The 14,456-nt window shown below is 29.3% G+C and overlaps 1 protein-coding gene across 2 annotated transcripts; it reads right to left on the reverse strand.

Moving 5' to 3' along the window:
- Window positions 1-119: 119 nt before the first annotated feature.
- Gpdh1 (Glycerol-3-phosphate dehydrogenase 1) lies at window positions 120-13,558 on the reverse strand. Of its 2 annotated transcripts, XM_031992380.2 has the most exons (8): window positions 13,386-13,558; window positions 12,542-12,719; window positions 6,016-6,156; window positions 4,355-4,496; window positions 3,394-3,506; window positions 2,667-2,897; window positions 2,365-2,564; window positions 120-553 (listed from the first exon to the last, which is right to left on the reverse strand). In XM_031992380.2, the coding sequence occupies exons 1-8, from the start codon at window positions 13,427-13,429 to the stop codon at window positions 496-498; spliced, it is 1,107 nt and encodes a 368-aa protein (XP_031848240.2). In that variant the 5' UTR covers window positions 13,430-13,558; the 3' UTR covers window positions 120-495. The 2 variants fall into 2 exon arrangements, with proteins under 2 accessions (XP_031848240.2, XP_076230027.1); XM_076373912.1 differs by lacking the exon at window positions 120-553 and having other exon boundaries at window positions 805-2,564; window positions 13,386-13,551.
- Between the last annotated feature and the right edge of the window lie 898 nt (window positions 13,559-14,456).

A 14,456-nucleotide genomic window follows, 5' to 3' on the forward strand; every position in this document is an offset into this window, starting at 1 on the left:
ATGTATAAAATTAAGAAATAATTACAAACAGGTATGTACAAATATCTTCGGATTAATATAAATCACATTAATTTTTCTAAGAAAAAATGAAAATAATTGATCGCCGGATATATTAGCTGTTATGTAATTTTACATTGTAATTAGAAATGAAACACAACTCAAATATAGTTCTATTAATGTGTAAATTGTATAAATTTCATTGATTATAAAAAGCAAGTGAATCAAATCATATTTAGACACATGGTTTAAAAGTAATTATTAAGAACATGCGGTAATGAAATGCTTTTCCTCTATATGTTAGTTTCCCGAGAATAAAAATGTTATGTTTTATTAATGATAGTCGTAATTCTTTCCTCTGAATTGTATCAAGTTGGTATGAATATTTAGTATGTTAAATATATATCACATCCCAAAAATAATCTATAAATTCATAACAATTTTTTAAACATGAATACGCCAATCATGTTGTCTCTTCCGTGTCCTCCATTATAATCTTCACAGATGGCATCTCGGTGTAGGTAGTTGCAGCATTGATACGTTAACGTCATCGTCCCTAAATATGAAGCGAATATAATTAAAAATAGACACCTCTCAATCGCAACAAATGGTACTGTCAAACATCAGGTATTGTTATATCCGCAAACATGCTTTATGTTGTTTTAAGTACATACTGAGAAGAGTACTGTTTAATTGTAATAATGTAAAATGCAACATGATGTTCAAGTGATGTAACTATGATTTTCGACATAAATGTTGGTGATGGTTTTGGAATAAGGGCAAATATGACTCTAAACTAAACAAAGATAAAACAACAAATAACAGTCGTATATTTAATTTTCACATTACATCATGTATGATAATTTTGGTTTCATAATGTAACAATTTACAATAATCTATAATTTAACAGGTGGCTAAACAACTTATTTTCTTCGTACATGATAACCTACAATAATCAACAAATTCGCTGATACATGTTTGTCCATAAAATTTTTATATCTTATTAACATTTCTAATAAAATTTTCATTAAAATATATAGTAGCGCATATTGTGCTTTCATATATTTTCTAACAGTTTTCTTTGTACGCACATTTTAATAACATGTATAATAGTTATCTAAATATAATTCATATAGTTTAAAAAACTAGTGATGCTGTTAAGGGTGTATTGAAAATATTCTCTTATATACTGTAATACATAATTAAAAACATAATTAAAGTGAATGATAAATTGAAGGACTGAAAACAAACAGATATAACAAACATAAATTACAATTTAACTGTTATTTGACATATTTTTAAAAGTTAGTGAATAAAAGATCACAAAATTCATTAATTACCATGGTCCTTCTTCCGTTTCTTCTTCTTCTGATTCCATAATACATTTAATAATTTGTTCATTAAAACACACAAAAGAAATCACATTTTCTAAAATATAACTTTTGCATGTCATATATATGTAATCTTCTATATGTTTAATGAAAAATACATTTATTCATTTATATAATATTTCAAGATAAAGCTGTTTCATATTTAAACATATGAACAAATTTCATACACCCCATAAAGCATAAAAGCAACAGACATTCATGCAAAGGCACCTAATTTTACCATTTGAAACATTTATTGTATTTCTATCAGTGAAATGGAACATTACCATATGATATGTATAATTTTAAAATATATTCCTTCACATCATTTTATTTTTAAATGCAAATCCTTATTTTAACAGAAATAAAATAATTTCTGATATTAAAAATTTATTCATTTACTAAAATTGCTGTGGGCATATGTATATTCATTGATAGAAATAACTCATATTTCGTCTTCTATACAATAAATGCAATAAACGAGTTCTTCAGAAAAATATATAGCTACTTTTCTTGTACAATGATCAATGCCTAATTCTTTACATATATGTACACATTTTTACATATTATACACAATGACTTTAATAGTGACTAAGTACAGTTCTACTTTTTCACGTGTATAAAGAATCAAATAGCAATATTAGCATAACTAGGACCATGGTTTAAATAATCATTAATTGCAACATTAAACAGAGATTTCAAAATATGTTACTATAGTACTAAATTTTGCAACAAAATTCAAATGTAAAAGCTGTACTTTGCTTAAGAATCACAATCATAATGAATTAATTTTAATACATATTACATATTTACATAACATTCTTTTGTTGGTGTTCTGAATTTCTGAGATATGGCACAAAAATATTTTAGGACTAATTTGGAACGTAAATTGTATAATACGTTAAAGAAAATTAACTATTAGCCTATATCATTTAGAGATAAAAGGCAGATATTTCAACTAATCCACCATTAGTTTAGTGGAGACAAATAAGCTTACATGTGTTCTGGATGGTTGCGTATGCATTCAATTAGTTCCTGTGGTTTAATCTCACCCATACAAATTCGATGTATAGCTGTAAAAAGTGGGAACCTGTTTTCCATATTTTTTGCTTTCAACATATAGTTTACTTCTTCAGCTGTGAAGGGACCTTGTAATTTCTGTCCATTTAACATTTCATTTTCTAATTCACTAATAGTCTGGAATCAAAATAATTTTGTATTTTTACCCACGTTTCAGCAGTACACGTTTTATATTATAATTTTTATATCCTTTTATATTTTTAATACCATTAAACTAACCTTGCCAGTTTTGACGAATGCTTCTGAAACTTTACGATTGCGCCCACCATAACAAGTAGTAATAAGATCCGCTACGCCACAACTTTCAAAGAAGGTCGCAAGCTTTCCACCAGGGAAAAATACATCCACAAATTTAATCATTTCCATAAGTCCTAATCTGATGACAGCAGCTTTTGTATTATCACCTAGACCTAGACCATCAACAAAACCTGCACCACAGGCTACTATATTCTGTTAAAAGTTAAAACCAAAAAGTATTAGTATTTAATTAATACTTAAACATTTCTTTAAATAAATTTAACAAGTAATGCAAAATATTTTGCTCACTGTTTAAACAAAAACATGTAGGGGCAAATATATTTAAGAAGTTGATACTTTAGATGTACAAAGAAAAGTTATTTAAAATATTAAATTAATTATTTAAAAAGAAAAATCATTTTTGCAAGATTGTGAATATATTCTGTAGGTAAACGTTTATTTTTTTCATTTAACTAATAGCTTCTACAATATTTCAACTTCCATTCTTAGATGACGTACCTAGTATATACATAACTCGATAAAACTGTCATGTGCTTTTATTTTTTTTTTCAATTAAATTAAATATATTGAATTATATTAAACGACAACTACAGAACTTTTTAACTTTTCTTGATCTCCTATTGTTTCATAAAGGGTCTAAGAAGTGCTGATTCCACATGAATAATGAAAAATGTTATAATGTATTTACCTTTAGTGCTCCACAACATTCAACTGAATCAACATCTTCAACAACTACAACTCTGAAGTATGATGTTTGTATTAGATCTCTTAATGTAAGAGCCATATTTTTGTCTTTGCAACCTAAAAATGAAACATAGTATTTCAATACATCTAATCAAGCGATATAGTTTTATTAAACAGCGTTAACCCTTTTAATACCGAACAACGATATACCGTTGTGTATGCGATGGTGCCATAACTATTCGCATCGCGAGAGAACTCTCAAAATAAATTTGTAAAACGTTATAAATGGTTGAATTTGAAAAATTGTTTATGGGTTTAACTCTTTGTTGATTGATACCGAAACCATGTATACATTTAGTACTATGACTATCATTTAATTTTGTGTTTTCATACTAGTAACTTTGTTACAAATAATTGCAAATGCAGTATTTATGCTTTATACTACGTGTTCTACATCAAACTATGACTGAACGGCGATTCTTCTTATTTGCAAATACTGTTTGTAAAAGAAAACTGATTTTTCCATTGTTCCTAATAATTTTGAATAAATGTTATCAGTATGATTTTCAAAAAATATTGAAATATAATTGGCATTCATTCATTCTCCCTTTATTTCGTAATATGTCCTATCATCAATTTTGTAAATATCATTTTTATTTTCTTTTATGAGTTTTTTCTAAAACCTTACCAAATTACATCAAAAATTGGTTTGGCCTTGTAACAACCGACTATTCTAATTTGAGAACGGCGTACTTTGGATCTACCATTTTTTTTATTTTTATCATCGGGATCATAATTCTTTTCTTACGTTTATTTCGACATTTAAAAATTATGAACAATGTAAAAAGCAGGAAAATACCAGAAGTGTAAACAATGAGTAGAAAATGTAAACGAAATGTAAGTAAAGAAAAAAATTTGATCTAAATCATCCATAGAAGTACATTAGTAGATTATATGTACATTACCTATAGTAGTCTCACAAAACATTTCCTCAGCTACTTCAGCAGCCAAATTTGCTCCCATTAAAACAGCCATAGGAATGTTGAGTTCTCTGGCAATTATATGTGAGATAAGTTGAATTCCACCTCCATCTTTTTTGTCGAAACCCTGCAGAAGTGATCATTAAATTATTAATTATTATTAACTAAAGTATTACACCTTATATAAATGAAGAAAACAGTTTTAAAAAATAGTTCTTTCATTTAACCCATTGCACTCGAGTTTTTCACTGGAAATATTCAACACTTTCCGACGAGATATAGTCGAAATTGTTTGAAACTAATTTAACAATAATTCACAGATAAATTAAGCAACAAAGCTATTTTATTTAAATATTTCACATAGCAATACAAAATTTCATTTAGAATACTAAATATTCATTAGTTTTGCTGCATCAAATTAAGACGATACTATTTGACGAAAATTGTAAAGTAAGACGTGCGATGAATAAGCAAGTAAAAACATTAATGATAGTCCAAAATCATGGAAAATACAGGATGTTGTACCATTCATTTCTTTTCTGTAACATATTTTTCCTAGCTTCAGCCAGGGGAAAGATATAACTTGTTACAGTCACGTGAACCACCCTGTACATTCCATAATTTTATTGATTCCGCGGTAAACACATGCGTAATTTGTATTACAGTTGTTTACTACACGGTTAATTGTCAATTGTGAAATTCAACTGTTATTTTTATCGGTATAAAGGAAATAAATAAAAACAGTTAAAGCATTCGAATGTAATAAGTATTTACAATTTTCGCTTTCCAAAACAAAATTATAGATTTTCAACAGTTCCACGGTGAAAGTGGCTCGGAGAGTTGATAGTTGATTACATCGAGAAATGCTCAGAATGTGAAAAGTTAAATATAGCTCGAGGTTCCATTGATACAGTACACGTTATCGTTACATTCTATCAATAAGTGGGAAGTCAGTCGGTACGATAACATGCGTTGATAGCGTGAAGTCACTAGAATCGGCATAGGGGCAAGAAGAGTCTTCCGTTTTGTTTACCGTATTGATTGATCACCGTGTGACGTGCGACCGTATTGATGAATAGAACATTTACCCCTTGCCCTACAATATCAGACTGGCGACAGGGATTTCAGATAGAATTTAACTCCTTGGCGTACTATTCACTTTCGCTACTAATCTCGTATAATATTTTACTATCGACAATTTGGAAGAAATGCAACAAAATTTTCCATTTTACTTCAAGTGGAAATTTCATTTGAAGATAATACATTGATGATAGGAAACTAATTGTTCGCTTTGATCCGTGGGTAATGAACAACATTGATTGTTGTTAAATTAAGGGGTTAATAAATATAAATGTCAATTCTTTCAAGTCCGAATTGAATATTACTTTTCTATTATGAACAGTAACGATTCAGAGTAAACGTAGACGTAGAATAAGAGTCGAGTTTTCTTTTTGCAATGGATCAAGAAGAATAAAAGATGCAGCTCCGTTGAGCGCAGTTGTGAAGTAAACCATAACGCGAGGAGTTACGATAAAACCTCGTGTCAGAACTTTCCTTTGTTGGAAACTTTACAATTGGTTTTGTTGACATAGATGAATATGTTTGTTTCGGAATATTAAATTGTTATCGATAGATTAAAATTGTACCTTTATCAAAGAGAGGCCAACTGCTGTAGGCTTAATATTTCCTAACAATGTTTTACATATCTTATGTATAAATTGATGCGGCAGTACAAAGATAAGAATATCAGCGTCTTTCGCAGCTTCTACTACATCTGGAACGGCCACCTGGAACACAAAGATAACAAGGATATCTTATTCTGTTGAAACGAGTAAGATCGTCATTTAAATTTTAATAGGAAAAGAATCAGCCAACCGGATATTAGGCCGAGAGTCGACTCAGTTTCTGCTTTCCGGTTCTCTAATTTCGCCAATTAAGCTATTTAGAATCGTCGGCGAGTCTTTATCTTCAATGCCATGTAATCCAAGTGATACAACATGTCTATCGTGTATGTACATTATTCTGTATACAATAATCTATATCATTACTCATAAAATATTCCACGAAATGTAACAAGTTCGAGAGTTCAAAGGAAAATGTAACTGTAAGCTGGTTCATTAACACTAGATAAACGGAATTAATCAATTTGATTCATACTGAATTTTATAAGCATTATTTAGTAAATGTCTGGGTCGATTTTTATTAATGCAGTTACGCAAATATGTATCTTAATTGTCTACCCTTAAACCTCTAATTTCTAAGATCTAAATGGACGGATAACAATTTTTCTAAGAATAATAGAACAAACTGTACAGTAAATGTCAGTAAATCTAGTGTTAAAAAAACACATTTAATTCGTGGTTGGTATAGATTATGTGAGATTTACAAAATTTACAAATATACTGTAGACTTTCCAACGAGACGTGACCAGTAGCCATAAGCGACATATTTACGAGCTGAGGACGGCGATTGATTGGCAGATACGGTTATCTCGCAAGAGTGGCGCCAAAATTACTTATCGCACATTTTTGTTTACTTTTACTGCTCCGCCTCGTAAACCGTAACAATATATATACATCGTTTTGTGTCTTAGAAGGATTCTATACACAAAAATGTAAAACAGTTTTGGAGCTTGCTTAGAATTATAAGAAGCGTCTCGACCTAAACTCGGTTTCTAAAAATTAATTTTTCATTATTTCGAAGTTTCTTTCTTTAATTGTATTTGAATGATTAACGTGCGAAAATAAATATGTAAATCATGAAACAAAATCGTGATAATAATATAGCGAACAACAACAACAATGACAGTAATATAATAATATTGTAATACTAATTAACTCTTCATTGCCAATTTAGTCTGGGAGTGTAATGATGTAAATCTGTGAAACACAGTATTCTTACGAAGGAGTTTCTTCTTTTTTCATATAAGTACGATTCCTTGCAAAATCCTGGCCGCCTTGCTACACAAATGCCCTTTCCCAGATGACTAATTTTACTACTCCGCTATATCTTGTCCCTTGACTATACATACTCCGACCTTCCTAAATTAACCCTCGGAGGGCGAACGTTTTCAACGACTTCATGGACAGTGGTATCTAGAGTCTAGGACCATTTAAATTCTTAATGATCAGTTTTTCTACATATTTCCCTAATATACTTCTACGAGATGTGTTCATCTTTTCATTAAATACTGATGGAATTACGCGGCGTAATATGAATTATTTAATAAACATAAATATTAACATAAATATTTAATAAACATAAATAGATTATATTAACAAGTTGAATGTCACGATTTCATAGAGCAAAATACATGAAATGGAGACAATATAATATTAAATCATCGGATTGAATTGAATTATTAATATTGCACGTTCATCTAGCTGAATATCACCTTATTAGTTAGCATTGTTTATAATATAGAAATATTTTCAAATGATCATCGTTTAATTGAGTGGACTGTAGTAATTCAATTTGGTTGACAGTTTATTCTATTGTTCTCAGAAAGATTGATGTTTGTCTGTTTAGATCTAGGAAATCAAATGTTTAAAAATGTATTATTAGGAACCATAATCACGTAATTAAATCAATCAAAATCGATCCAAACATCTACCAAATAATGTTTATAAAATTCAATATGAGTCAAATTGACTCGTTCCGTAAATCTAGTGTTAATTATCGTTCGTTCGGCGAATACACGGAACATAATTAAGTGAGAATTTAAGATATTTACAGGAAGTTCAATGAACGTGAAAAGTTGAATGAAGTCTTTCGAAATCTCGGTCAAAATAGAGCCACGAACCGCCGTCCAAAGGTTAATCAATGACCTTTAAACTCAATCGAGATAAGAGGAATATCGTGTCGAAGTATTTTAACTGATAAATAGATATCTTAATATAAAATGATACGCATAGAATACTGTGAGAATTATAAACTACGGATTTTAACCGGATTAACCTTTTGCGGACGAAGCTTCTTTGAAATATAGAAAACCGTCAGCAGATGAAGCTAAATTATATATCGGTTACTTAGATAATTGGAAAAGGGAAACTACGTACTGATCTCCTGCTGTTTTAGTAATTAAATCGTTTGTTTGCGACTTAGTGTTGCAAACATGAACAATTGATCTCGCCAAAATGTCGACGTTCGTCCGCAAAGGGTTAACGATTAATCAATTAATCATGATCTCCGAAAATTATTAGTACAAACAACTAACAATACAATAAATCCGGCTAGAGCACTCGGATCCAAGACTATTTTAAATTACTTAAACATTCTCGAAATTAGTTGAGAAAGAATTTAAAGTAAGGATTGCTTTACACGAAAGTAAACGAAGAATCCCTTTTGCTGTTTGTACAGATTTACTCTACATGCTGTAAGTATCGAATAAAATTATCGGAATTCTGGAAAATAGTAAAGATAGCGAAGATACAGCTGAAGTACAAGCACTCTAGATTACTCATAAGAAAAACCAAACAAATGACGCACAGTGACTTTCATGAGCTTTCAAAGTAATGACGTTCAAAAATATATTTAAGTTAATAGCGAAAGATGTCAAATATCCCAGTAATCGTAAAAAAGTTATTATTTACGCAGCTTGTGCATTTTTAAATAAATTTTAGATAAGGAAGACTGACGTTAGTTATACATGCTAATTGCCTCGAGAGCTCCGCCCCTTCCCTATACACGGTATCAGTTCAGAATTGATGAAAATCCTTCCAATCTAATAGGATTGTTGGCAGTCGTAAAGTGATATCGTGGGCACCCCCACTTGCTCCACTAATGTCAGCTTCTATTATCTAAATGAAACTCGTATGTACCTAAGTATGTTTACTATACATATTGTAAGAAAGAACATCAATAAATGAAAGTAAAATAGAAAAATATGGGCGTGACATGAAATTTTAAAGATTAATAACTTTTGAACCAATCATCACTGTCAGAAGATTTGAAGTGACACACAATAATGCTAAGAACATATGACAAGGTTAAGGCTATTGAAAAATTTCCTCTTTGAATAATTGCCGTGGGTCTCCAGGCTTTTATTTACCATATATATTTTTGCGAACATTTCAAAGAGTAAGAGTCTACCTGTTATATACATAAGAAAAAGCTGTTATGAATTATATCCTTGACATTTAGATTGGTAAAGAGGTCACTCGTACGGACCTAAGAATTTTTTAATATTAGATTTTAATATTATCTAAAATTCAATACGCGTCAAATTGACGTGATTAACACTTAGGCAACCACCTAAAAAGAACTATAACTACAACCTCTTCCATTATCTTTGAGCTCATGATATATATATAAAACAAGAACCGTATTTGATGAATTGTAAATAATTCCACTTCAAAAGTGGAAGATCTCCCCATTCGGTTGGCTAAATGTTAATATGCTACAGAAATTAACATGGCTGAGCTTAGTTTCCCAGATATTAATTAAAAAAACGTTTGGTACGATACATTGAATTCTATACAGACGTGACTAATTAACAATCCCTGTTGTAGGAACTGTCGTCGTCGCCTGTGAAGTACCTATATATATAGCCAATGACACAATAGCAATATCGAGCTCAATATAGAGTGTCTCTTCTGAGATTAGTCCTCTTTTTAACATACAGCTTTAATGTCAGTAGATAAATATTAGATTACAGTGTACTGTATTCATCGTAATTTTTATTAATGGTGGTTTTACGTTGTAATCACTAAAAATGATTCCAATCTGCAATCATAAAATACAGAAATAGAATATGAAATATTTCTTAGACTTTAGGCGCAGAAGTTACGTAGGACACCCTATAGATATTCAGGCCGATATCGCTGTTGCGTCATTGACTACCTAACAGTCGGCAACGGCGATTCCTACAGTGAGGTCATGTGTGTGTATAGAAATAATTCAATACTTAAACTCGAAAATCAAATTCAACTTAAGAAACAGCTGAAGTTGAAATTTTATATTTAGAATCCATACTCCTCTGCCCCTATTCTTCTAGTTTAATTGTAAGATATGTAGGTAATCTTTTATCAGTTTATTAGGTACAATTACAAGATAAGTTCATATTTACAATCAAATTATCATTCAAACATTAAATATAAGTATTAGTGATATGAGATGTGTATCTTTAGATACAAAAGTTATTATATCATATAATAATGTTTCAACGCATATCAAATAATAAGTTGCTGTAATGTCATAAATCTCCTATTGATAATTACTTAATAAATATTGAATTAATCTTGTGTAAGAGATCATTCTTTATAAATAATTTTGAAAAATATTTAATTCCAAGAAATTAAAATGAAAATAAGAAGAATTAACTCCATTGGCATTAATTTCTATAGAACTTATCAACAATCTGTAAATGTAAGATAAATCCAGAAAATATATCCTATGTCCATGTAACTATATGTAAATTATAAAACCTCGAAAGAAGAACATGAATTATAAAATCACCAAGGGTTAATAGGAAAATACATATGCAATTATTTATATTGTAAGGAATAAGATTTTAACGTGAATGCCAAATCAATTGTTCACTTAAAGTCACTTCTCTGATTACGAGGGATATTATGCAACAGACTGTTTTCCTACAAAATACTTATATACGGTTACATTATAGACTATAAAAAGGTTTTACGTTACAGCTGATTAATATTTTTTATATACACTATACTACAGGTGTGTAAAAGGACTACATAAGGCAATTTTAAGACAATAAAGAAATCTTAAAGATTATTTATTTTATTATTTTAACATGAAAACATTGCTTAAGACAAAATTCAACTGTGAGAAGACTTTGACGATATGAATATTTCATTATTTATACTGAAATACAATCAATTCTCAAAAAGAGAACATATCTGCAGTTATTTTATATAATACTTTTATGGACCTTGTTGATAATATTTTAGTAACAATATTGTTGATATGTATTTCTATTACTATATAACAAATTGAAAATTATATATGTCACGGTTTATATACATACATTTATATATTATTTCTTTGAAATTGAGAAGAAAAAGCTAAAATTCTTATGTTCCCAATATGAATGTCGTTATTTTTGGATGCGGATAAACGTAACAGATATAAAACACCTAAGAGTTACGAATCAATATAACCTCAGTCGCTTTGGTCGCGGTCAAGGTTCTGCTGCAGGAAAGTCATTGATATTGAAAATTTGGTAATTATGTATAGAAATACATTTTAAACACATTTTTATCTAAAATAATTCTTGATCAAATTCAAAACTCTTTTTTATGGGAAACAAGTGTTACTGCGAAATATAACGCTTAACAAGTGAATATTAATTTAAATTTTAAAATTAAAATTGTTTTGTTTCAACATTTTAAGTTAGCAGTTTGCTATGAATATTAGTAGGAACGATTTGTAGAATTACAATTATAACGAAAAGAATCTGAATAAGCAACTCATAGATAAATATGCTCTGTATATACATGAATATAGTATATATAGTACATATTTCTTATCTCACGAGTCATGAGTGTTACGTAAACGTGAATTACGTTTTTATTCATACTCTTAATACGGAAATATATCTACATTATCCATTCAGTAGTAGAGACACACCTAAGCATTGCGAAATGTCCGTTTTGTACATTTTATTGAAAGTAGTATCTATATACTACTTTCTATTTTTTTGGCGTTCTTATCGTGTATATATTAGATATATACTAGACAGCAACATAAATAATAAAATTTATCGAAAAAATGTAGTAGAATTATTACTGCTATTTTATTTATAAAGAGCTGCAGTGGTAAATGAATTTAGGCCTTCTAAATGACTGCAGTAAAGTTTTCTGCAGAGTAACATGCATTTACACGCGTATAATTTATTTTGTAATCAATTTTTACATATGCAGTTAAATATAAAAAACAGGCTGCATTTTACATACATATTTAAATATAGACAAAAGGAAATTTATATATAAATATATTTTGTTCAAAATTCGAAGTGCAAAACATTACATGAATTTCATGTATTTGAAATTTGTAAAGGGAGCACAGTTGATTAATTTTGCACTTATGATAAAAATAAAAATTTTTACGATTTTAGACTTTCGATCGTACCACGTTAAGAAATCTTTGTAAGCCCTTGCCCGAGATAATGATATTACAAAATATATAAATTTAAAAATAAATACTTACCACATTGGTTGGAAGTTTATGTCCCGGCAGATATTTTACATTTTCGTGTGTCTCGTTGATAATCTCGGTCAGTTTTTTTCCGTTGATTATTTCCTCGTATACATACATCGTAACACAGTCATCAAAGAGACTTTGTTTACTAGCATTTGTTCCGACTATCTTCGCGATAGCTGAACCCCTGTAAAAACATACGAAAATAAGTAAAAGTATATGTACTATAGGAATAAGTCGAGAAATTTTAAAGTATCATATAAATCCTTATACATTCCAAAAAAAAAAAAAAAATCAACGAAATATTTCTTTGAAAACTTGTGTCTTATAAGCTTCTTCATGTAACTTAATTACACAACATATGAGTTTAATCGATTTCTTACAGTAAAGGTGTGTTTTAAAATAATAATTAATATTGGAGTAAAAGTTTAAAATTAAGAACTCCGAGCGACACTCGATTTACACGATACTACTTAGTTCACCATTCATAACATTTCCAAAATACATGTTGACATTCGATTACTACTTCTATAATCCCTTATATATTTTATAATCCCGTATATTTGCATGTAATAAAAACCTGCGACAACGAAGTCTGGTTATTTTAAGAAATTCTGGTAGTTGTTCTGGTATTCGACTAATTTTTAAAAAACATCGTGTCTATAAGTACCAAATATCAAAGTACTTGGAATAATAATTAGAATAGAATTACATGTTCGTGACATTCCAGGCTGATTTTATATACAGCACGTGGAATCAATTGTAATGTTACCATTTTAATAGGATTAGTTAAGTTAACAATAGAGAAACATTCTATCATCGGAAATGTATGTTGATATTAATGAATGCGTACCAGTTTCCGGATCCGATAATGCAAACACGCTGTTTGGCTGCCATGGTCTTGTTTGCTGTGAATATCGGAGACACACGTTTATAAAATGTAAAGGATCGAGAAGTGGTGGACACGAACCATGCAACTCCGAAGCAAAGAGACGACTGGAACAGCTCCGCACATGAGAAGCCTTGCGCTATTTTCCGTGGAAGTGGAAGTGCACGAACACAAACGAACATGCTGATACTAACATATGTATTTACCCTGATAGACAAGCCATTCTCGTGAACACTATTTGAAATTTTATCAATAAGAATGCACTATCATGAAAATCGTTAATTATAACGGTATGACTTTACATAAATTACATGAACATTCGAAAACAATAATTTTAAATCTTTAAGTATTGTTAGATAATAAAACATAATCTTTTTGTGTAATTTTATTATATTTCTAGAATATGAAATTGATGAAAATAAAAGAGAATTTTATATTTGAATATTGTTAATATCCAACGTTCGAAAATTTATTATAATTCTCTTTTTCACTTTCACACTTCATATGATGTTGATAAGGAATATACAGAACTATGAGAGTTAAATTTTTATATTAAAATACAGTCTTTACCGATATTCAAAATATTTATCGAATCTTTAAGTACATTTAATACGCGGTAATTAAGCTTTACATGTAAAATATATAACGACTAGTTGTTTTATTTAAAATCAAAGTTAAGAATAAGATGAAATAAGTACAAATATATGTGAATATCGTATAAAGTATCATAAATCATCGTTATCGATAAGTATAGACATTTATTGACCTTTTTATTTTCCTCTATCTTTTAATAGCTTTATATTACTACTTAAAAAATAATTAAATCGAAAATATATGTAACATTGCAAAACTTACCTTAACTAAGATTCTAATATTTGAAATTTACGTTACTTGAAAATAATGTTACCTGGTTTATGTATCGTACTGTTATCGTTTCTTATCGAATGCTATCAGTACAAACTCCTGAGTGAAACTATTTACCTAGAGTTCTAGCTTGACATTTATCTCAAAATATATTATTTATCAAACATATAT

This window comes from Nomia melanderi, chromosome 14 (assembly GCF_051020985.1).
Source record: "Nomia melanderi isolate GNS246 chromosome 14, iyNomMela1, whole genome shotgun sequence".
Lineage (NCBI taxonomy): Eukaryota > Metazoa > Arthropoda > Insecta > Hymenoptera > Halictidae > Nomia > Nomia melanderi.

Excerpts from the sequence above, each read along its gene's own strand:
- Gpdh1 (XM_031992380.2), bottom strand. The coding sequence starts at position 13,429 with ATGGCAGCCAAACAGCGTGTTTGCATTATCGGATCCGGAAACTG. Across the intron at positions 6,157-12,541 it reads ATAAACTTCCAACCAATGTG|GTGGCCGTTCCAGATGTAGT; the intron begins GTAAGTATTTAT and ends TTTGTGTTCCAG. Across the intron at positions 2,898-3,393 it reads AATGTTGTGGAGCACTAAAG|AATATAGTAGCCTGTGGTGC; the intron begins GTAAATACATTA and ends AACTTTTAACAG.